Source organism: Talpa occidentalis, unplaced genomic scaffold, assembly GCF_014898055.3.
Source record: "Talpa occidentalis isolate TD23 unplaced genomic scaffold, MPIMG_talOcc4v2.1 talOcc4.8, whole genome shotgun sequence".
Taxonomy (NCBI): domain Eukaryota; kingdom Metazoa; phylum Chordata; class Mammalia; order Eulipotyphla; family Talpidae; genus Talpa; species Talpa occidentalis.
Genome location: NW_023605194.1, coordinates 96,425,169 through 96,450,263, shown reverse-complemented (window position 1 = coordinate 96,450,263; position 25,095 = coordinate 96,425,169). Strand labels below are relative to the sequence as shown.

Sequence of the window (25,095 nt, the reverse complement as noted above, 5' to 3'; positions counted from 1 at the left end):
CATAGGGAAATGGGTGGATTAAAAACTAAGTTTAATTCTGGTTCAGCACTGTAACCAAGGACCAGAAACATATCACACTGCAAGTAGCTCAGGATTGTCATAAAATGTGAGAATAAAATAAAATATGTGACTTATTTTTGAGAAGTACATCTTTATACAAATTTAATAGTTCTTATAACTGATAAATTATTTCAACTTTGCATAGTATCAGTAGGAAACTGTCACCAAATGAAAGGGAAAGATCAAGAATAAAAATAAAATAAAAGCTTTGAGTGTTTGTCCATTAAATATAATAAAAATTTAGCTGAGAGTTTATGATGACTTGCTCCACTTAAAGGGAAACTGATGTCCTCAAGCATTGCAGTGACTTTTTCAATACTAGGTGGTAAAATAGGTGACAGTTTAACAGATTGTAGCATTAGGATGTTATTTGTCGTGCTCTCACTTTTCTATGATGATTTAGGGAAAAATCTTACCTGAAGCAGAAATAAGTAGTGTATGAACTCCGAAGATTATTTCTTGAAATAATTCAGATATAAAATAAATATTATTAGCTAATGAACAAACAAACAAATAAATAAATAAATAAAACATGCCTCTATTAAAAAAAAAGAAAAAAAAATATTAAAAATAAATAAATAAATATTATTAGCTAATGAAAAAATATTATTAGAGAAATGTAAAGATTTCTTTTATAGACTAATGCCTACTTCACTGGTATCATTGAAATTCTGTGTGGTTATTAATAAGTAGGTTGACTAGGCAGACTCTGGGGATCTCTTCTAACACAAAGAATCTTTAATAAACTACAGGAAAATCATTACCTTCTGAACCATTCCCCAAATGGAATACTGTAGTTAGAATTGTAGAGCATTTTTTATCTACATCTCTTTGCCTTTGCATTTATTATTGCTTTTAGAAACATGTTTTTCTTTATTCTTCCCTAAATCTTTGCATCTCAAAATTCAGCACATGTCATTCCTCAGATTGTCTTTATCAACCCATCCTTTTCCAAACAAATGCAATTCTCTAGGTCCCCATAGCATCATCTGCATAAGATGGTATTTATTTTACTGCCTGGAAGTTGTGGGTCATTATTGGCCCCTGTCTTCCCATGGAGACTATATAGACATTACATAGTCATGTCTTCCCAGTTCTGGGAGTGATACTTGCTAGTTATCTTCACGAAAACAATGATGTAAAAGGAAAGAGCATGGAATTTATGAGTTAGATCTGAATTTGATACCCAGTTCTTTTCATCTCCAGTTATCATACTTTGGGGAAATCAATTATTCACTCAGATTTTTAGTTTGTTATTTTTTTTTCAGTTTGTACATGGGAATAATGATAACTTCATTATATATTTATTGAGATGTAAAAATGAGATTATGTGAAGCTATTTTGTAGGCAGAGAATGCTAAGTTACTATTAGTATTACTATTGTTTTATTAAAGGAGAGAGGTGTTAGAACATCTTGGTCTCATATCAGGAAACTACTGCAATCAAATGTCTGTATATTTTTATTTTTTTTAAAGATTTATTTATTTATCATACAAGAGCTTGGTACAGGCCAGAGATGTGGGGGTGGTGAGAGGATTCACGAGAGACAGAGTGAGGAACAGGACACTCAGATTAATGGAAGTATGCTGCTGAGGGGAGCAGCGGGCGGTCGTGTCAGGAGAGGTCTGCTGTGCCATGTGGGTTGCTCCCTGGCCGGCCGGGAATCAAATTCGTACTGCGGAGGCTGCTGATTGCTTCATAGTGCGGTGCTTAACCCTTTGCGCCACCAGGGAGTCCCAATGTCTGTATATTTTTAAAGTCTCAGGTCTCTGGAAAAATGTGTTTCCCAACTTAAGTACAATATGAAACACAAAAGTATCAAAATTCCTTATGATCAACACTGTGGGTTAGTGAATGTTTGGAGAGGAGAGAGGCCAGGAGCAGAGCTGGTCTGCATCCCGTGTCACCGAGGAGGGGGCTCAGCAACCAAAGAGACAAGCATGCATACTTGGATTTTGTCAAGTTTTAGATGAGTGATTAGAAAAGATGCATCTATAAAATTTATGAGTAAAATAAATCCTATTCAGAAATTATAAATTATAAATTATAGATGCATGTTCTATAAATTATAAATTATGAATTATAAATTATAAATGCATGTTCTATAAAGACTAACATTTCTAGCAAAACTGGTTCTGTAATTTTAGTTATGAAGATTTGGAAAAAAAGATGAAATATGTACACATTTTCCATTTTTTTGAAATAAAATAATTTTTTCATTCTTCATTTGTAGTGTAAAACAAGATCTGAGTAAAAGTCACTTGATACGTATTCTGCAAGCACTCCCATGTAGAAATTAAAAAAAAAAAACAAAAACAAGACTGGCATTTATTTTGCTTGTATAAAAGGCCGGGCCAAGAGTTCTAATTTGGGGTAGGATGGACAAATTCATGGCAGACTAATGTTCCCATCAAGGCCAACTAGAAAAGTCAGATAAAGTATAATTTTTAGTATCTTTAAGAGCAGCGAGAGCAACAGAACTGTAAGGACTACAAAGTAAAATTCTAAGGAGAGGAAAAATTTTAGATGATGAAATCAGAACTTTCAGCTGTCCCTGTGGACATCTCCTGAGACTGGGCAATGGCTAGAAGCTGAGAATCTGGGCTCAGACTTGCCTGTGAATTACCTCTGTGGTGCAGAGCACACAGCAGTCATTGCATCAGGCTTTGAGTGACAGGTTGAGAGATGTGAAAGTTCTCAAACAGATGGGCAATTTCCCCTTTAATACATTTCATGAACTTCAAATCTGTATAGGATTGGAGACTGAAGGACTGAACGCTAACCTCGGAAAATCTAGTTAAAATTTTCCACAACTTCATGTCCCTTTCTTAAAAAATTAATCTGTTGGTCATTTACATATTTATAGAAATTTCCGGTACATTTTTACACCTCCATATGTGCATGAGCATCATTCTTCCTCCACCAGTCTCCATTCCCTCTCCCCTTCCTGCCCACACTCCTGTTTACCAATATATTTTTCACAGAACCCAGATTTATTTTTACTGTGCTTTACCAGTGTGTGTTGTTTGGTTTTTTTATATTCCACTAATAAGTGAAACCATCCAGCACCTAGATTTAATTTTATGATTTATTTCACTTAGCTTAATCACCTTAAGATATATCCATTTTGTCCCCAAAAGCCCTATTCATCTTTTTTAATCACTGAGCAGAATTCCACTGAGCATACATTACACAATTTCTTTATCCAGTTATCTCTTGATGGGCGCTGAGTTTGGCTCTATGATTTGGCTAGAGTGGACAGTGGGTACATACATCTTTTCATATTAGAGTTTTCATGTTCTTTGGGTAAATACTAATGGCTGTATTTCTGGGATCATTTTTATTTTTGTGGGGGTGTCTCCCTTTCCATATAGTTTGCACCAAATAGAAAAATCATTTCTGTATTTTTCTAAATATGGATCAACTTCTCATTGTATACTGGTAAAGAAGACAAACTTGTTGAATGCATACAATGTAATCTAGTTATATAAAATTCAAAGCTGAGAAAAAGTAATCAATATTGTTAGAAGTTCGAACTCTGATTGCCATTTATCTTAGTTGGCTTGGGCTGCCATAAACTATTATAACAAATTGGATGTCTTAAACAACAGAAATGTGTTCTTTTATGGAGGCTGAGAAGTTCAAGTTTTCAGCAAGGTAGTTCATTCTGAAGTGTGGTATCCTAGCTTGTAGGTGGCCTCCATCTTATTGTGTGTTTGCTTGACCTCTTCATTTTGCATGTGTGGGGAGGAGCAAAGTCTCCTATAAGAGCACTAATACCCTCATGAAGGCCCCACCTTCTTAATCTCATGGAGACCTCCTCTCTTCCCAAAGCCATATCTCCAAATATTATCACATAAGGTGTTTTGTCTTCAACATGGGTATATTCAATCCACAAAATCACTGTACGGAAGAAAATATTGATTAGAGGTGGGGTACAAAAAAAATGCTGGAATGCTGATCAAGTTCTAGTTCTTGCACTGGTTACTGATTACATGGTCGGGAACATTTAGTGAATATATGTATCAACTTATACTCTATAACCTGTACAATTTTTGTATGAAAGTTATGTTTTTGAAAATTGCTTTAGATATATATAATATATATATGAATTTGATGGCTTTTGACATTGCTTTTAGATTTAGGGAACATGTTAAGGTGATCTATATCAACTTACGTCACTTTTCACATTCTATGAATATTTATTTTGCATTCTCAAAAAGTTATCCATTTATTTTCAAATATGAAGACTTATTTTGAAAATAATTTATGAAAATTCAACGCAAGCAATACATTTATTTATAGATTACAATTTAACATTTTTAAAAAGGGCTTAAAAGGAACTTAACTTCTAGGTGCCCTTTCTGCAAAATACTGACTCATTCTTTTTCATACCTTGAATTTCCACCATGTTGTTTATATAATCATGGGGAAAGGAACCCTGGGGCCAGGTGAACTGGGCTCGAGTTCTATTATTTCTCTGGTACAGCTTTTCTGTGATATTATAAGTAGCTCTTATTACTTTTTTAATGGGTGTCATAGCTATTATAAATTGCCCTTGATCAGTTCTCATGGATATATACAAGAAAAATTGAGGGAATATAATCTAGTGATTTTTTTTAGACTGAAATCCCCCTAAAAATCTATTATTACTTTTTTTTCTTAGTAGTGTGAACCAAGAGGCATAGATAGAGACTAAACCTTCATCTCTGGAAGCTCTGGCTAGGTCTGGAGCTGTAGAATTTGTTCCATTTTATGGAGACTGATTTATGCAGCATCAGAACACTGTTGTCCCATTTTTCAAACTGTAATTTATAGTCTTTATAACAAAGGTTGCTAAATAATTCTCCCTGCTTGGAATTAAAATATAATGTAACAAGAGAGGCAATTTTCTCTTTTCTTAATGACTATGACCCATGAATTTAAAATAGCTTGGTCTATTAATCACTAATCAGAATTTTCAGATAGCAAGTAAATGTTTATCATGGTATAATGACTGCGTAATTGTGCAGATTCTCAGCATCCTTTGAGTGAATATAAAATAATAAAATGTCTTGCTTAGTTTACTTATTAATGCTTTAGTTTCCTGCTTTGTCTCTTAAATTACTCCATGATGGCCCAGCATATTTTGTTTACATCTCTCAAGTCAATTCTCTTCTTGATAACTGCCCACTATCCACCTCATCATTTATCCACAATAGTGACTAAAACTTCCAAATTGGCCCTAAATTTCTTTCTTCTGCCCTTTCTACTCTATCCATATCTCCAGGTCTATCTTTGTGAAATGAAAATCTTTCAGTTAAAATCCTTCCACACCTCCTCATTACTCTCAGGGCAAAATTCAAAGTCTGACTTGGAATATAAGACCCTGCATCACTTGGCCTTTTCAGTTATGTAGCTGAATGACCTTGGCCTATCCATCCTAATCTCTGCATCTTGCTACATGCAGAGATTTAAAAAACTGAAATAATGAAGTCCCTACCTCCTAGGTAAGTGAGGATTAAAAGTGATAAGGCATTTAACACACTTCCTTTAGTGCCCAGTCTGGGGTAAGTGAAAAAGACTCTGGCTGGGTTTTTATTGATGTTCTTATTTGTTACCACTTCCATCAGCCACTCTCTGCTGTCTCTGTGAATCTTAGTGGTTGTCACATTGAAAATGCTCCTTTCATTCTCATATACCACCTTCCAATAGACTATTTACCTGGTACATTTCTGAAGCCAACTTTAATGTGTTTTTTTTTTTTCTTTAATACACCAAGCAACTAACTCAATTCTCTGAGGACAGCGACTGAGTGTCCTTTAAATTTTTACCCAATTTTGACATTATCAATCTGGAGATAGTGTCCAATTCCAAGGCTTAAGGGCTCAGTCTCACTGGGCTTCTGCTTCAGATGCTAATTGTAAGTGCAGGTTGTTGCCTGGGCTTCTAACTGGCTATAAATCAGATTTCCCAACGTCTCCCCCTTTGGTTTGATTAATTTGCAGGGATGACTCACAGATCTCTGGAGAACAGTTTGCTCACTGATTACCAGTTTATTAAAAAGGACATTAAAGGCAACAGCCAGATGAGTGTGGTGGGCTAATATCGGGGTGAGGCCTGAGGCTCAGGCGTGAAAAAATTCAGCAGAGACAGAATAGAGCATGGAAAAGACAGATTTATTGAAATATGCTGCAAGAGAGCAGGGTACAAGACAGAGGATGTTTGCATATGAAGAAGAATTTGGGGCTCCCTCTTCTAACTTATTTTCACAGGGTTTTTCATGATGAGGGGAGTTTGTCCCCGCCAGGTGCTATCTGCTGGGACATCAGGTTTCAGTGGGCCTTCCACACAGGAGGTGCCCTTCTTGGTTCTGTTTGTCCTGTTCCCACATTCCTGGTAATTCTCAAAAGCCCCTTATTGGTCATGTGGACCTGTGGCAACTCCGTTCCCTTGATAACTCCGTGGGTTTCTCTTACCTATTTTGTGTCTCCCAGCATTGCTCAGCTGTGAAAGTGCAGAAACTAAGTTTTAATTCTATCAAAGTTTTAACTCTATTAAATGATACCCCAACAATGAGGACAGACACAGTACAGAGTCTGAGAGGGTCCTGGACAAAGGAGCTTCTTTCTTAAGGAATTGGGGTATACCACGCTCCCAGTAAATTGATATGTTCACCAACCTGGAAGCTCTCTGAATCATCCCTTTGGAGTTTTTATGTAGTCTTTAGTCAATGATTGATTAAAACATTCACTATTCTGATTGATTCAGCCCCCCATCTCCCCAGAGGTCAGAGGAGAAAGTTCCATCCCATAAATTACATGGTTGACTCCTCTGGCAACCAGCACGCATACTTGGGGCTTTGCAAAAATCACCATGCTAACAGCTACTTTTATACATGGAATTCCATGCAGAATTCTGGGGGTTTTAGGAGCTCTGGGCCAGGAATGGAAGTAGGCACCAATTAAATGTTTGTTATTATCAATCACATCATACCTGGATAACTCCTTTGCTTTTGACTTGAAGGATTCTCTCTTCCGGCTATAATGTACAAAGGTTCTACTCCATGTGTCTTTCCCTGAGATTCCTTTGTCTTTAATGCACCCATCCTCATGTGCCTGCAGATTCTGCAATGAGACAATCAAAGAATGTTCTTAAAGATGGAGGAATAAAATTTTAATTTAAAAGTCTGTGAAGTTTTTATGGCCTTAATGACTTTGCATGTGCGCATGCACGTATGGGTGTTTCAGCAGTTTATTATTTTTTGTTTGATGTCTCCGTATTTTGCATCCTTTAGGATGTAATATTCCAAAATGTTTAATTTCTCTACAGTTTAACAAAACCCTGCCCTCCTGTTAATACCCTGGGGAACAGACATTGGGGAGCACATCCTAGGGAGGCAGTCAGCATTCTGTTCAAATATAAACACACAGATTGTTATCAGTCTTTTCTTCTCATCAATAGGATCCCTATGAGCTGCCCTCTGCCTGGTAGCTGCAGGGGTCCCTCCCATGGTTTGCAGGTGAATATTTTGAAACAGTCACAGCAGGAGTTGAGATGAATCTGATGCTGTCCCTGTGAAACCCAACAGTGACAAGAAGACGGATATTCAGTGAGGCCCAGAGTGCCTGGTATTTTTAAGTCATTGCTGCAAAGAAAGGCAAGTTTAATTACTGCAGAGGAAGTAAATCAGGAGCATCTTATCGGAAACACAAGCATGCCAGACAGCATGTCTCTGCCACGTGCCAATAGGTTGATTTGTTATAGTTCTGAAGGAACAGACAGCACAGTCTAAGGGCGAAAGGATGGAGGCTCCAATGCTGCATGACCTCTGCCCTTGAGAAACCAGCTGAAAAAATGCTGATGAGGTTTTGGGGAACCTTCCTCAGTACTAGCTGCTCACTTTGCCCTTCTCACCTTCACCCACAACCTAGTTTCATTTTTCTGGAAACTTTAGTGCTCAATATCTTCTAAATATACTCATCATAACTTTGCACTAACTCTAATGTCTAAATGGAATGTTCTATTCCAATATGCATGTTACCTCTGTGGAGTCTACTGGATTTGGTTCTTCCTCTGCTGCATTCTAACTTATGCAGTATTTGTCCATTTAATACATCATGTGGAATTTTGAGGTAGAACAGGAATTTAGCACATTTCAGAAGAAAGCGACTCCAGTCTTATTAGTTTATCTCACACCAGGTACCACTAATTGCAAAACTTCCCCCATCTTATATAACAGGAGGTTAGAGTCAGGTGCTTTTGATAAATGAAATTGGCCAAATCTCTTTTTCCCGAGTAAGTTTCTACCCATGTTGTTGAACAAAACTGCTAAAAATCGTTTTCTCATCTGTAAATTCCTGCCCCTTTTGTTAAGCAAAAGTTGTCAAAACCCACTCAGGATCCCATGTGTGAGCCCCTGACCTCAAATTGAGCAGGTATTTATATCAGCAGCCCTAATACCCCTGGTGGGATTCTCCTAGCATATATGAATGTGTGGGAGCAAGGTGTTTATGGGAAACTTCTGAACCCTAACTTTGCTGTAAATCTAAAACTTCTCGGAAAAAAAAAATCTTAAAAAACTAGTGTATATGTGTGTACTTGTAGGTAAATTAGATAGATGAATTGTTAAATACTTACAAAGGAACTTCTCAATGTAGTAGATAAATAACAGCCAGTTGTGTTAGTAATATATAATTTTGTTTTGGGGAAGTCAATATATTTTAACTTTATTGATAAAGCTTTGTATTTTCTCCAATTTGTACAAAGACCAGCCACAATTAGGGGAAAAAATACCACCTTCTGGTGCAGCATTTTGCCAAAAATAAATGTTATGTAAAGTCAGCTTAAGGATGTCCGAGCTTTGGAATTCTTCCTGGTTATCCAGAAGTATCCAAGTAGAGAAGGAGCCTTAATAAATAATATGATTCTGCTGCTTTGTGGACATCTGGATTGTGTTTCTTATCGATTCATTTCAAGTAGCACGCCCTCCTAACTCAGAGCAGGCTCTCTCGGTGTAAACTCTGTGATAACCTCTCTGGACTGGGGTGCTGCATACTTTCACTTTCAGAAATCTCAGCTCTCTTCCTTAATTAATTGTATCTGGTCAGGTCAAAATTTACTGTTGTTATTTTAACTGTTCTGAGAAGACCATTAGAGGGTTTTAATGAGGCTGTGTGTATATGAGTATTCATAGGCAGTCAGCTTCTGTGTTAGAAACCACTCCCATATCTGCAGTGTCTGCAGCGTGTGTAAGAGCATCCTCCCGGACATTTTGGGCAACACGAAAACTTGAATCCAGGCTGCCTGCAGAAAGCACATAAGGTCTGCTTCCTGTGCTGACTTTTATAGAAAAGTCTTTCTATTTACTTTTTTATATCATGAAATATTTTCAGCTTATTTAATCTGTTTTGCATATTTATTTACTGGCAAACCCTTATAAAATTAAAGTTGTCATTTTCTAAAATGAGAGCTTCATGTGTAGCTTGAAAATGCATGCACAACTATTTCTGTATTATTTGGAAGTGTGCAAGAAAGCAGCATTTTGCAAATGTATATTATGGTAATGAAAATATTCAGTGAACTGAAGGAGCTTGTTTTCTAACAAATGCAGTTAATTGCTAAGGGAGAAAAACTGCTCATAACTTCAGAACAATCCCTTGATCTTCCAGAACTAATTTAGCCAGAGCTTCTGTGTTTGGGAGAATATAAGAGCCAAAGTTTGACTCTCTTATTCTAAAAATACCCCTAGAGCCGTGAAGCATGGTCAGTCAACTTGACTCATTCTCATTCTTGCTGCAACTTAAAAACATGTCAGGGGCTTGACATGTGGACTTTTGAAAGATTTCTTTGTTTTTCTCCACAGGATTTTTCAGCAAAAAGAACCACTGTTTTGTTAATTGCAATCTTGAGGTGGCCCTGGCAGAACAGAGGTAGAGGTTTTCCAACAGAGTAAATAGTAGAATTTTCTTTTATTGGTCTACAGCTAAAATCTATAGTTTTTTTCTAGGATGATTAACTCCCCTTGAGAACTTCATTATTTTTTTTTTCCCTTTTCTCTTAGGCACTGAAAATGGCCAACATCAGTCTTCCTGCATTTCTCTTGGCCTATTCCAATTCATCTTCTTCTACTTGTACAAGAGAAATTTTTCTAAACTAGAAATCTGATTTAGCCTCCTCCTTCCTGCCCCCCCCCCCCGCATGTGCTGTATTACACTGTAAATAATTAGCAACTTGTGTCTTGTTCTCCCCACTGAAATGGGAACTCCCAAGTTAGGACTGTATCATAGTCCTCCTAGTGCCTGTGCGTGGCCAGGGGCCGTGGATGCATGTTGTTGAATTAAGTCATGACTGACTCTTTGTTTAGTTATTGACACTTGCAGACAAAGGGATTTCAGATGGACTCTTGAGATGACTTTTGTGTGACAAAGACTCCTTCCTTGACCAAACATCAATCAGTTTCCTCTGACTCTTCTATTCCATTAGATCTAGTTTTGTCTTTGACCTTTCTCTGGTCTGCCTACTTCAGATCCTGTGAGCTTAGCAAACTTTCCAGACCCTTAAAGTTTGATCACGTTGGTATGTGATCAAATTCATCAACTCCTACCACTGATGTTAAGTACTTGTTCTACCTTCCGTGCAAACTGGAATTCTCTTTAGCAAGAGTGTCTTTGCCTTTCATATCTCTTCTTAGTGATTTTTTAGCCACTGACCCCTCCTCAGTCTACTCATTGGCTATAGGACTGACTACTCATCGGTTACTCAAACTGCTTTTTTTTTGTTCACACTTGAGCCCAATCTTCCTCCTCCATGGTGATAACATGTAGACCTATTATTGCACAAGTCCTTAATTAAGTCTTCCTTGCAGTTTTTATAAATGTCAGAATAAGATTCCTTTACCTAAGCCATGTTGGCCATGTTGATCATGGAGGCTACTTTCTGAACATAAGTGAGGAACTCTGAGAAGAAGACTGATTTTTCCAGCCTAGTTTTGTATTCTATACAACTAAGATTAATTAAGTTCTTCACAACCTACATGATTGTTAACTTTTGCCCAGAGAATAACTTACTCATAAGTCAGAATTTGATTGTCTGCATTTGGGATAATAAATGGCATATTCAAAATCTCATTAGTACATATGTGTGTTCACACTTAATCATATGAAGGACTGGCTTTATATAAACATCTAGATGATTAGTGACCACTGAAATTCTGTAAATGAAAGAAAATGCTAAAGGAAGAAAAATCACCAAATGTCCAAGTCATTCTAAGAATTCATTCTATTCTATTTTCTCTTGTTTTCCTAATAAATATAACATCATTAAGCATCTGTACATTTACTTCAATAATACTGACACAGACTGAATGCCAGGAGATTCTTCTGGGAACATACAAATTATAACATTTTTAGAATCAATCTTAATAGTTTATAATTACACTTAGTTTTTCTTTATATATTAAAATATGTCATGCCTGCCTCAAATCAGATATTAAAACAGTACCATTCCTGGACACACTGTTAAATATTTTTTCAGGACTTACTATCAGGAGAAAAACAAAGGTATTAAAATGATTATGCCTCAAAGCAGTTTGGCTTTGACATAGCTCTGCCCACAGAAAGTCTGCACCTTTCTCTCTAGCCTTAATGCAAAGACTGCTTTCTCAGCTCTTGGGATTCTTCAACATGGGAGAGTACTGCTTCTAGCTGAGAGGTTTTCTCTGCCTGCTTATAAAGGTGCTAATTTTGCCTCAAAAATAAGAAGTCATCATTGTTGCCTTCCCTTAAAATGATAGGCAACTCTGGAAGTGGAGGTAGACATTCTAATTTTTCAGAACTCTTGCAAACAGTATTTAATTAGAGGTCCTTGAATGCAAAACTTTATGAAGTAGGACTACCACAGTTATCATCATCTGTTAAGAAATCCAAAGTCCTCTTTAGACTTTTTTTAAGAGAGGAAAAAGGCAAAGGAAAAAAGAAGAAACTAAATTCTAGAAGTACTAAATAGGGGTTCAAGGTTACAGAGGTAATAGTATCACAGCTGGCATGAAGAACATGCTGTCTGAACTCCCAGTGCAGTATTTGTTACACCACAGAATACAAATATAATCACTGAGCATTGAACTCTATATATTTCTTAATATCTTATGTAGATTTTCTTTTGGAACCATCAGAAATCCCTGCAGTCTAATATATGTATGATTGCTGCTAGAAAATAATTCAGAGGAGGCTATTGGCAAGTTGAAGAGGGACTTGCTTTTATTGAGTGATCATAAAATACCTTATATAAGCAATTGGAGATCATCCAGTTCTTTCTGGTTGCAGGGAAACTTGTCCTCCAACTCCTGGAAACAGGAATTGTAGACTCCACCAATGAAGCTCAGCAAACAGCATTACCTCATCAAAAGAGTGTTTTATTGGCTGTTCATTTTCCAAGTTGCTTTAAGATAGTTTCTAATACTTTAACCCTTATGTTTATAAATCCTTCATAGTGTGGTGCTGGGGCTAACTCTGGCTACTAAAGTTATTCACTATGTGACATAAATATAACATAAGGTTAGATTAAAGAGACAAATTACATTTACTTTATTAAAAACATATAACAATACTAGTGGTGATTTTGACTTAAAAATAAACCTTCATTTTCTTTTTGCTGACACATAATATCTCTATTTTCTAGAAATATCAATCCTTGGGGGCAGGGGAAAAGAAAAGAGTACCATAAGCTGATGCTCTGCTCTGTGGCTTCTGAAATATTCAATATTTCCCATAGATTATAACCCCTCACCCATTGTCTTTGGCAAACTGGGGCTTAGTGTTGACTTTAGGTTGTAGAGAAGGGAGTAAAAATCTATGTATATGGAGAAAATCATGAATACAGCTAACGAACTGCAGTAGCAGTAAATGAATTCAGGGATAGACAGCTCATTTAGATCATGGTGAGCAGAGACTTGATCTTTTCTGTTTTAGACATGCCTTCCCCCTCACCTCTCTTCTAATGTCCCCGATCCCTTAGGCAAAACTAAAATCCCCTTTCTTCTATTTAAACAGTTCCAACTGCACTGTCAACACATTTGACCCTCACGTTGGTTCTTCTGTCCTTTAGGACAGTTTTGTAGTAATGGTGTGGCCCAGTATATTATGCAATTTTATCTTGTCTTGCCAATTAGATGCCAGTCAAATTCATAGAGATGCGGGGGGGTGAAAGGATCCATCAGAGACAGAGCGGGGAACAGAACAGGCAGATTGACTGAAATACACTGCTGAGGGGAGCAGCAGGCAAGTCAGGAGAGGTCTGCTGAGTCGTGTGGGTTGCTCCCTGGCAGGCCCAGGACCGAACTCGTGCTGCAGAGGCTGTGGATTGCTTCATAGTGTGGTGTTTAAACCCTTGCCCCACCAGGGAGGCCCAGCATTCTAATTTTGGATGAGCTATTTAAATTCCAAGAGCCTCAGTTTCCTTGTTTGTCAAACTGAAGAAATGGTGCCTAATTTACAAAATCGTTTTAGGAATCACAGGCAGATGCAAAGATCCATGCTCCTTGCCATCTTCTTTTTCATCTCCCCTTTATGCTGGGTAAAGGAAAGATATATTTATCCTAGATGGTGATAAAGAAAAATTTTATGCTAGAAGGAATTTTCTGGCATCACCTTCTACTTTACTTATTCCTGCTTCTCTATGAGATGCTGAAGCCCTTCGCTTGTGTATTCAATTCTAAGTCTCTGGCCAATCCCCGTCAAGAAAGAAGTACATTGACAGCATCCAACTTCTGAATTAATGGATCTTGAATTAAATCTTTTGTCATTTGATCCACTTCACCTCTGATGAACCCTGAGCACATGAACATCACAGGGCAGCAGCCTCTGCTTTATCTCTGAAGTATTGTCCTCTTTGTTCCAAGTGGCTATATCTTGTCTTCTTGATCCACCCCTCAGTTCTGTGATGGGAGAAGGGTCTGAATCTCCACTATAATTATATTCCTAGGACCAAGATATCATTGCTGCCACCTGCTTTTCCTAAAGACTGGGCTGTGTTATCTTCTCAAAATATGGGATTCAGGAACCACAGACCCTACCTGATTCTGTGTCAACACTATTAATAGTTATGTGTCTTGATTTCTTTGGACATTCATTTGGATTGCTGGGCAGCCAATTACTATACACATCCTTCAAGACTAGTTATTGATTCTTATTTTTTGCCCATTCTTTCTGCCATGTTCTAAGCATATACTCTATTTCAGACCCTTGCCTAAGTCCAAGGCTACACAGCCATTATACCAGAGTTAGCTCCATTTGTTTTCATCTGATCATGTCTCAGCTTTGCCTTGTACTGCACTTATCCCAATATGACTCATAGCTGATCCTGAATTATCCTTAAATGCTACCTTATAATGTTTAGAGGAAAAGATATTCAAATAGGAAATGAACTGTTGTTAACAGATCCAAATGCATATTGTATAGTTTGGGTATTTCCTAAAGCCTTTAATTCACCTCAAGGCAAATAGTCTTACAAGTAGACTCTATATAAAAAAACAAAGGCATAAACAAAATACTAGGTTAGAAACAAAATCTGTAGAAACATAACTAAGCAATATGTTGTACTTGTCTAGGGAGAGGCAAAGGATGGAACAAAATGAATTTAATGCTGGACTCTCTCTTCCCTACTCAAATGCTCTAGTTTTAAAACATAGATTTGTTATAGGCCTAATACAGTTAATGGAAATGATCAAATTCTTTCCAAGTATTTCTTGCTTTTATTTAAAAAATCAATACCCAGCTTTCCATCAAATTATGATGAAGAATGAAGTCAATATGTAGACTTTGCAGAGTCTGCCAAAAGTGACTGTTTAAATTGACCTAATGCAAGGACAATTTTGTCTTTGTCCTTTTATCCTACATAGTCTCCATGATTAAGATCCTGTTTTTCTATGCAGCTTGTTAATTTACTTTTGCATCTAATATCGTTGAACAACTACACTGTCAGCTAAGTATTGAATTATATAGAACAGGAACATGACAGAGATGTCCCTATATTCAGAGTTTACAGTCTCTTGAGGTGATAGATATTTAAGAACACATTACTATATAATGTAATGAGCATTAATTGGAGAATTATAATTTCTGTCTCCTCTAGGGATTCAATCTTAAATTCTGCTCAATGAGGAAACTTATTTGAGTCCTAATGTTTTACTGATTGCTAAGGGTTCTGCCTTCTATCCCTTCCAGTTCCCCACACTATGTTCTCCCTACATGATTTTATTTCTTTGAATCTCGTGATTGAGTTGCCTGGTTGTCTCTTCAGCTGGCCTCTGCAAGAATATCAGTAACTTCCAGCAGACTTCTGGCATTTGTGTCTCAGGTTAGCCACTTTGTCATACTCTCCCTCCCACTTAGTTCCATGTTGCAAAATTCTCAGGATCCCATACGTATTAACTTAGTAGACTACAAAGATGTCTGCAAAGATCTGTTCGTAAAAACTATGCCTTGGAACTGATTTTCTCTGCAGTTAAATCACTTCCATGCCTTTTTAAGGTAACACTGCAGTATTTCTTTAAGGAACTTGCAATCGTTTACAGAGAAACTGATTTACTTTAAGACTACTGCTACATTATATTTCCTTAATAAAGAACACACTATTTCCTCATGCCCAAAATAAAAACAATGAGGATCACAAAGAAATAATGCATAGCAAAATACTTCCAATATGTACCATACAGATACATACATACACACACACACACACACACACACACATATATATATATATATATATACAATGTTTTATATTTGCTTACTAAGGAAGACCCTCATCAGATGAAAGAAAGAGTATAGCCATCAGTACTTGCACCCTTGCTTATATTTGTTTATGCCCAATAGGATGTAATTTGCTTTTCTTTGGGTATCAATATCCTCTTCGATTAAATGCAGTGGTTGGGTTTGATGACTTTAAAGGTGACAACTTTAACTTTGATTCCATTATGTATTGTATCTTAGTGAATCTTAAATATTTCAGTGAGATCAATTAATAGATAAAGTGACTATCAACAAACATTTATGACACAAAGATCAGACACAGGGAGCTGGGGGCATAGTATGATTAACACCTAATCATGGCAACTTGAGACTCCTGCATTTCTTCTCTTACAAATGGAAGAGAAGCAACATATATGGAAAGCACAACTGTCAACATGCAGTTCAGTGTTGAGGAAATGATACCAACAGTGAAGAATGGGGAATATTTTTACAGAATCGACGATTTTGCATCAGTGAATCTTCATAATAAATGTGCAAGATAATAAATTAAAGATAGGAGACTGAAATAACTTGTATAATTTAATCAAGCTAAAAAGCCTGATATCTAAAAACCACAGTCAGGTCAATTTTATAATAAAATGTATGTCTTTCCACTAAATCAAATCTTTGGTAGTTCAGAAACTGCAAGGTCATTACCACATATTTTACTGCACAATTGGGAAACTTTTGAAAGTGAAAGTGCACTACAAACAATCACTGTGAAACAACATACAAAACCAGAAACTACCTGGGCAAATTGGGACATAGGATCACCCTACCTATATTTTATTTAAACTAGGTCACCGGGCAACAACAACAAAATGCTGGGGTAATTTAGATCAGAATGAGGGCGTGTCCCAGTCAACCATCTTCAGCTGTGCTCTCAGACCTCCAGTGCTTGAATATAATATTCTTTAGTTGTATGGTCTTGACAATTTATAGTGCTTCTTCCTTCATGCACCCATAAGTTACTTACTTGAAGCTTGTAGTAATTCCATACAGTGCGAATAATCTTGGGTGGCAGGATGGGCTCCCCAATGCATCTGTGAGCATGCATAGTCATCATTCTACCTTATTTCCAGCCAACTGCCTTATACTTGTGAGATCAAGTATGCGCTAAGAGTTTCCAACTCATTCCAGTTTGAATCCCCAGATTCCCCTTTAAAGTATGTGCTATTTGGCAACTTTCTTAACTTTTTTTAGTAAAAAAGGGATAATAATAATAATAACTATGTAATATACCATTGCTTTTAAAAGAATTAGCAACTTTTAGTATTAGAATTAGATAAATAGAATTATTAGTATTTCTTTCCATTAAGAACAAGATGGGATACATATTTAAAGAAGTAGGATTTACTGTCATTTAACCAAGAGAATCATAAATAGTAGAGTGATGGAGTTGATATTATCAGTCTTTTCATGGAATACTTTTGGGCATCTTACCTTTCTGAATCTCAGTCCCTCATTTGTAAAGTTGTAGGCAAAGCCCACGTTCACAGAGTGATGTTGTCCTCACAGTGTCTTTATGCACATCAAGATAAGATGATTTACATTCTGAAAAGTGCTACATAAAAGTAAATCATTATAAGTTGTAATTCCAATGTTTTATGCAAATAATTTTAATAATTTACTCTTAATAAAATGTGGTACTCAATATCTTTCTAATATATTTTAAGTATAAAAATACAGGTCCTGTATCACCTCTAACTTAGCAGTAGATTTATCATTGGAAAATTATATTAAGAACTAAAAATCCCCACAATTAGTCAGTTTTTGGTGGAACAAATTTTGTCTGGAGTTTGTTTATAGGACTTAAGAGTTGTCAAGAGAGCAATTGGATACAATCTGTTCATCATCTCCAAGTCCATGAAGAACAACAAATTTTCATCCTCTTAAATGTCTGGCTCAAGTTGCAAAACTGAAATATATTATAAACTGAGAAATACAGGAATGAAAACATCACCAGGATTAGGGCTAGCTCTGCTTGAAAGAGACTTCTGTGGTACATTTCAGAGAAATAGGAGTATCCGTCCTGAGTCCAGTTAAAGAAGCCACTTGCCACCTTGGCCAAGCAGCCAAAGAAAAAGCACCAGAGTTCAATAGTGGGCTACTAGGGGCCCCCACCCCTTCTAGGGCAATTGTCCTTGGAAGAGTGGTAAATCAGGAGAAAAAGGGTTCTGTGCTGCTTTGAGTAGCTACAGAAATCAGACCAAATGTGATATTCCCAAGTGAAAAATCCTATTAGAGCAAGCAAGCAGAAAATGTAATTTTTGTGGAAAATCTAGTCTTTTAAAGGAACACCAAGATTAATATTTACTGCCCTTGAAAGAGATGTATTTCAATTAACATTCCTGGAGCATGTGTGGACTGGAGCAGTGATCTGTAATAACATTATCCTGCTCCTTATTCCCATCAGGAAGGACAGTCCCATTTTCCAGTTAGAGAAGCAGATTGGGGTAATGCCCTAAGTTCACACACTGGCCATTTTCAGGCTTGTTCTTTGTCATTAGTAATCCCCACCATCATTCAAATATGCCAAGCAGAGAAATTTTATAAAATGCACTTCAAACTTAAGTGGTTGAAAAAGCTCATGGTTGCCTAGTGACGGAGCTTCCAGAGGTAAGCAAAGTGACACAATGGGGTCTCTAGAAAGGACAGGAACCTTGCTTCCAGCTGTAGCTTTCTCACCTTACTATGTGGGAAAAGCATTTCAGCACTTGGGGGAACTCAAACAGAATGACAGGTTTGAACTGGATGACCACTAGAGTTCCTTTCACGGTGTTACCTTTTATCTGTTTTATATTTTTCATGTTGAATGAACCATCAAGACAACTATAGTCTATGTTTCTTAGACATGACACATGATTTTAAATCCTGATTTTATCATTGGTTACAATATCTTTGGCTATTCTTCATTCAGATCCCTTACTGACCTACCTTCATGTAAGATACACACACACACACACACACACACACACACAATTTGAGATTTTTTGATACTGTCAAATCTCTGGATCAGTTTAGAAAGAATGTACACCTTCAAAATATTGAGTCTTATAAATCATGAATGTGATATATCTCTTCCTTTATCAGACCTTAAATAATTTCCCTCAAATTTGTTTTATTGTTTTCTATGTAGATATTTCCGTGCTCATATTTTGTTAGATTATTACTAATTACATAATTTGAAGGTATTTTGTTACATTTTTTTAAAACTTGATTTTTTAATTGATTTTGGGAGTATAAGGAAATTCAATGTATATCTGCATGTTGATCTTGTATAGCATGGTTTTGTTAAATTCACTTAGTAAGTATAACAAACTGCAGATTTTGTGTTTATTCAATAATATAAAATCACTATATCAATAAATAATATTTTTCTCTCCCTTTTCATGCTTTTCCCCCTTTTTTTTGTGCCTTATACAAGCTGAAAAAAATAGTGATAGGATGCATCCTTGTTTCATTTCTGAACTTATAGGTAGATCTTTATAATTTTCACCATTAAGTATATTTTTTTCTTGTAGGTAATTTGTGAATGTTTTAAATAAGGTTAAATGGCATCTTTCTTTATTCTAAGAATTCTTGTCATAAACAGATGTTCAATTTTATCAAATAATGTTCTGTATTTATCAAGATGATTCTGTAATTTTTCTTCTTTAGTCTATTAGTATGATAATTTATATTGATTAAATTTTAATGTTATGTCAACCTTTTCTTCTTGGAATAAACCCAAGTTGATTGTGATGTATTATGCTTTTTATACATGGATTAATTCTATTTGAATTTATTTTACTTTGACTTTTGCAACTTCATTCTTGATTGACCTGCAATTTTCCTTTCTTAATTTTTTTCAGGTTTAACACTACGGTTCTTCTCATCTCATAAAACAAACTGGGGAAAGGTTTTCATTTTGCTATTTACTGGAAGAATTTGTGTAGAATTTAAACAATTAATTACTTAAACATTTGATAAAATTAATTGGTGTTGCATGTAGATTTGGGATTTGTAATGTGGGAATTTTTGTTTTTTAAATTATAGTTTTAATATTTTATCATACACAAGATGATTCAGAGGTTTCTTCTCTTGTATTGAATTATATCTTCTTAATCTTTGAGATCTCTCCTATTTTCTATTGTAATCATTCATATAATTTGCTCTGAATGAGTAGATGACTTGAAAGTAAATTGGGCAGGGCCTCCCCGGTGGCGCAGCGGTTGAGTGCTGGGTTGCAAAGCTGCCCGCGGCCTCTGCGGTGCCGGTTCGATCCCCAGCCACCGGAGGAGGGTCCCACATGGCGCGCAGACCTCTCCTGCCGCCCGCTGCTCCCCTCAGCAGTGTACCTCGGTCCTTCTGCCTGCTCTGCTCCCCGCTCTGGCTCTGGTGAATTCTCTCACCTTCCCGCGCTTCTGACTGTACCCAGTGCATGTATAAACAAACAAACAAACAAATAAATAAATAAATAAAAACATGCCTCTATAAAAAAAAAAATTAAAAAAAAAAAGAAAGAAAGTAAATTGGGCATATGAATATATAGGAAAATATCTCTCAGTGACCTAGAATTTAAATATGTAAGTGTGAGTGTGTGTGTGTGTGTGTGTGTGTGTGTACCCATATGTGTGTATAATTCTAATTTCAATGAAGCATAGCTGTAAGAAGCTCTATAAGTAAACACAGGCTGTATCAGAACTAGCAGATCCATGTATAGCATTCATCTCTGAGAGCATAAATAAATCTGAATGAGATTATTCACACACAATATCAATTATTTCTTGATCTGAGCTGTTGCTTATCTACAAATTCATCTAATCTAAAAGATGGTGTAAGATAAAGAAAACTTCTAGATAGTGGAGATATACCTAGTCAAGCAAAATTAACATCATGCTTGCAGGCATTCCATTTGGTTTAGAACAAAATAGGAATCCAATAAATGAAGTTGAAAATAAAACAAGTCTAATCTACCACATAAATGCCAATGAAATGGAAATTGCATATTGGGATCTTATGTAGTTCACTTGGGCTCCACAATTTCCAAGGCTGTCAGAAACTGGAGTATAAATTGGGAAACTCATCGAAAACCAGGTTTGTGGCCTAGAGAGTGATGGTTGAGAATAGTATAGGCCTGAGCTCAAATGAAAAGAAGATGCCTATGATTAACTACAGACAAACAGGCCCTGGGCCCATGAAGTCAGAGTAATTCTCAACTTTAAGGGTAGTAGCCAGTTTCCTTACAGACTTCTTTGATGTAGTCTGAATTGGCTCAGAGCTAAGTGTTTACATGACAGACTCAAGAACTACCACTGCATACAGATGGTTAGAGCAGGAGTGGGCTGAGTCTTGACATGGCCAAATGTTTCCACTCTCTGCTTACAGGATGCTCTCATTCTAAGTAGATTACCTATGTGTTTTATATTGCCTTATTGCTTTGGAAACAATTTCCTTTTCTCAGTGGAATGTGAAATTAAGATAGGTACATCTCTGAGTTATATGTGAGGCATAGAATCAGCAATAGTGCTTCCCCAGTGGGACTGTAAAGAGTACATTTGGGGAGGAAGTGTTAACAAATTAATGGCCCCAAAGACAAAGCTTATAATAAACATTTTATGCCCAGGGTGTTCTCCTTACAAGGAAAGCCAACTACAAAGCTAAATTCAAGCAAGGGAATCGGATTGGATTGCATGTCTGCCCTCTAGTTCTCTTTTGTGAGAGAAGGTGCCTTTCATTTTCAAGTTCCTGAATTAATGAGTAATGTGTTGTGTTTTATGAAACAGCTTCCTTAAAATATTTTGATATGTTTGTCCTCTGGAACAGGAGCGCAACCATAGGGATCTGGGACCTTCAAAACATTTATTTTTGCCTTTGATTATTGTTTGCCTTCACTTTCCCTTGCTCTTCAGTGGGCATATCAATATTTATTAAAAAAAAAAAACTTTAATAGAATGTTGAAGACAGAAATAAATGCAAGGAATCATAGAGTTGGTTAAGCTATTTTTAATTTTTGTTGGCAAATGCTGATTGCTCTCTATGGGCAACCTCTGGCCTGTTTGCTTTACATGTATTAATTCCTTTAATCATTGTAACATTTAAGCATCATAACACCTTTATGAAGTGAGTGCTACTATTACACTTTGTGTTTGTGAAAAGCGAAACCCAGAGAGGATTACTCATGAAAGTAATGTGCTTATGATGCAAACACATGCTTTGTGGCCCAGTCTATACTTGTAATCACATCCTATGATATGGTAGAGGGAAGAAGAAGATGGAGTCCTAATTCATTCAATATAACTACATTTGGTATCTTTTATGAATTAGATACACGTGTGCTCTGGATGTGATTAAATATGCGTAAAAATATTGACAATAAGGTAGAGAGATATAAGCCCCAAACTAAAGGTAGGGAAATAGCAGCTCAACTTCAGATTTTATGCCTAAGACTACTCAAAGCAGCAGTGCCTAGTTAGGAGCCAAGATTACATTTTTTCTAATACCTAGCTTGGACTTCAATTGCAGCTCAGCAAATTTTAGCTGCAATGTTTGAGAGAAGAATTTGATCCTGTACCTTTTTCATACCTGCTGGCAAAATTTCTTTATTGTTCTTTCCTTTTTTTCCTACTCTTGATCTATCAACATTAGATTTCCATATCCTTAATTATTTCCATAGTTGGACGTGAGAGGACTAAAACATGCATCTTTGTTGAGCTTTGCAGCATCTCCAATTTGCTTAACTGTACCATTCCCATGTACTCAGTTATAGGAATTATGAAGCTGTGAGTTTCTGGAGAATTGGTATCGCTAACTACAGGTCGCTGCAGTACAAACTAGATTGATATCTATTCTGTATTTTTGTAAATCCATGTGGCAAAGCCATTATGGCCAAATAAGAATTTAGCTGTACAGCACACTGTTGAAAATTCTTGGAAGAAGCCAGAGCAATTGGGTGAGTATATATAGATTCAAAGGAATTATTTATAATCAGGTACACCTGGTGAGTAGCATATAAAAGTTATTGATTGGTGAAGATGGAGTGTCCTAATGCTTTTTTTATTTTTACATTTATTTTATTTTTATCGTATTATTTTTATTGAGGTAATGTTGTTTACAATACTGTGATTTGGTAACACAGCTTGTATCTTTGGTAACACAGCTTGTATCCTTATTTAAATCCTTTTGCTGTGTGATCCTGAACAAAGCACTTAATGCCCTGGACTTAATAAAGCTGACATTAAATAAGGAAATGCAAAGAAAATAGCAATAGAGCATGTTCCTCCTTAAATGTTAAAAAGTATGTTATTTTTCCCCTACTAATTTTAGACCTTCTACCCTCTGTGTGAGACCCTCTGCAGACCACTTAGGTGATCAGAAAGCTAGGGTTGTTTTATGACCTATAATCTTGTTGGAGTCCACACCAAATAGTTTTTGATTCAGCCAAGTCTCATCATCTCTTTCCCTTTTTTTACATTGTTGGTTCCTTTAGGCTGCAAACCAAACAATGTTTCATAACAAATGGAGCATGGACCTAAAGAATTATTACTGACTCATTTTTCACAAAATGGAAATTAGGGAGAAACTTTCCTGTGTGACCACCACTTCTGGGTGAGTTTCTGGACACATTGACAGCTTTGCAGTTTCCAAGAGCAGAATTGTGTCCAAGGCTGATTTATCTGTCATCACTCTTCTACTGAACAGAGCTTCAGCAAAGTACTGCAATTCTTTGGAAGATTCCACTAAAGATTTAAAGATTTCCTTGTGGGCATTTTTAGAAGAGTTGGCTTGACTTCTACTGGTTTCCATGTCTTCCTGAAGGCCTAATATGTCCTAATACACCATCACAGCTCCAAAATCCTGGGAAATTATCCTTACAAGCTTGACAACAAACTACCTTCCCCTAAAATGCTCTCTAAGCTCCATAATGTATCCTAAACCCTTTTTATCAATGCATGACAAGTTGGTCTTCTCTTGTTTATAAAGGTTTTTCTAATTAGTAATTAGTCCAACCTCTGTAATTATGAGATTTATACCACTCCCTTCCTGGTTTTTATTATTGGTACTGAGAATGTTTTGTGTGGATAAGCGAAGGCCTTCTAAGCAAGCCCTCCTTTCTCTTGGCCCCAGCAGCCTTGTCTCTTTGTATTCATGTTATGCCTGGAGGGCAGTTGTGAATAGGAGCAGAATCTGTGGGAGGCTAGAGAAAATGATTTTTCTTTTTTCTTTTTTTTTGCCTGTTTCCTAATATTGTAGGGAACTGAGTTTCATGAGATTTGGTGTAATTATTTGGCTTACTTGGATATAAAATGACATGCTTTAGGGCCCATGTAATTGCGTGTGGGAAAAGAAGATAAATATTCTCCCTGTCTCTGCCTGGAACAGCACAATTTTGACATTGTAGAGGTCATGTTCTGAGTGGTCACAGACACCACTCTCAAATGGGGAAACTGGTGAATGTTAATAGAAGGATAATCAGCAGCATGACAAAGCACCCCAAGACTATTAAGAGCAGCTAGTCCTCACCACCCTCCACCCACAGGGGATAAAAGAGGGAACTGTGAACTGTTACTGTGAACTAGAGACAGAGACAGGCAGAGACTGAGGAGAAGAGTAAGAATGATTGCTGTAGGGGGAGGGAGCTGAAAATACACCCAGTAGCTTCCACTCCAAAATCTTACGGGAAGAATTGGGGTATACAAACTCCAGCTGTATTTCTCTCTCCAAACTCCATCCTGCTGTCTGGTACCGGAAAAACACCACAGGAATTCAGAGGATGAAAAGTTTCAACAGCTGCAGTCCATAATTGTCAGCATTTGGGGGCAGGAAAAACAGCAGAAAGGAGTAGAAAGTGAATTCGAGGGCTTGTGGAGTGTATCCAGCAAAGGTGGTCTGATTATTGAAAGTTTTGAATGATCCACGAAGAGATGTGGATAATGCAAGCGGGAGGAATGAAACAGCAAAGCACAACCCCGTGTGAGTTCAGTGGACAAGTAAATAGTTGTGACTGAAACCAACCCCATGATTTGTTTCGGGGGACTCTGAAATTACTGAAGGACATTCAGAGGTGAGAATAATATCTGCAAGTGAAGCTCATGGAGGAGCATAGAAAGGGACCAGTAACGGCACAATAATAGCATGCCAGAGCCCAGATGCCCAAGTCAGGAGTTCCGGCAGTCAGTGGGACAACTTTCTTGTGTCTATTTTGAAGTCACAAAGTGAAGACATTGGATATTTGGATTAGGACACCTTATATTCTGGGAACTATCCTCCAGTTCTGAATGACAAA

At 36.7% G+C, this 25,095-nt stretch overlaps 1 protein-coding gene across 1 annotated transcript in view; it reads right to left on the bottom strand.

The window, feature by feature from the left end:
* Positions 1 to 25,095, bottom strand: part of ADAM7 (ADAM metallopeptidase domain 7) — a 151,971-nt gene that overhangs the window by 54,634 nt on the left and 72,242 nt on the right. The window contains exon 23 of the mRNA XM_037497748.1: positions 7,036 to 7,166. Coding sequence (XP_037353645.1) covers positions 7,036 to 7,166 — 131 coding nt within the window. The remainder of the gene's footprint in view (positions 1 to 7,035; positions 7,167 to 25,095) is intronic.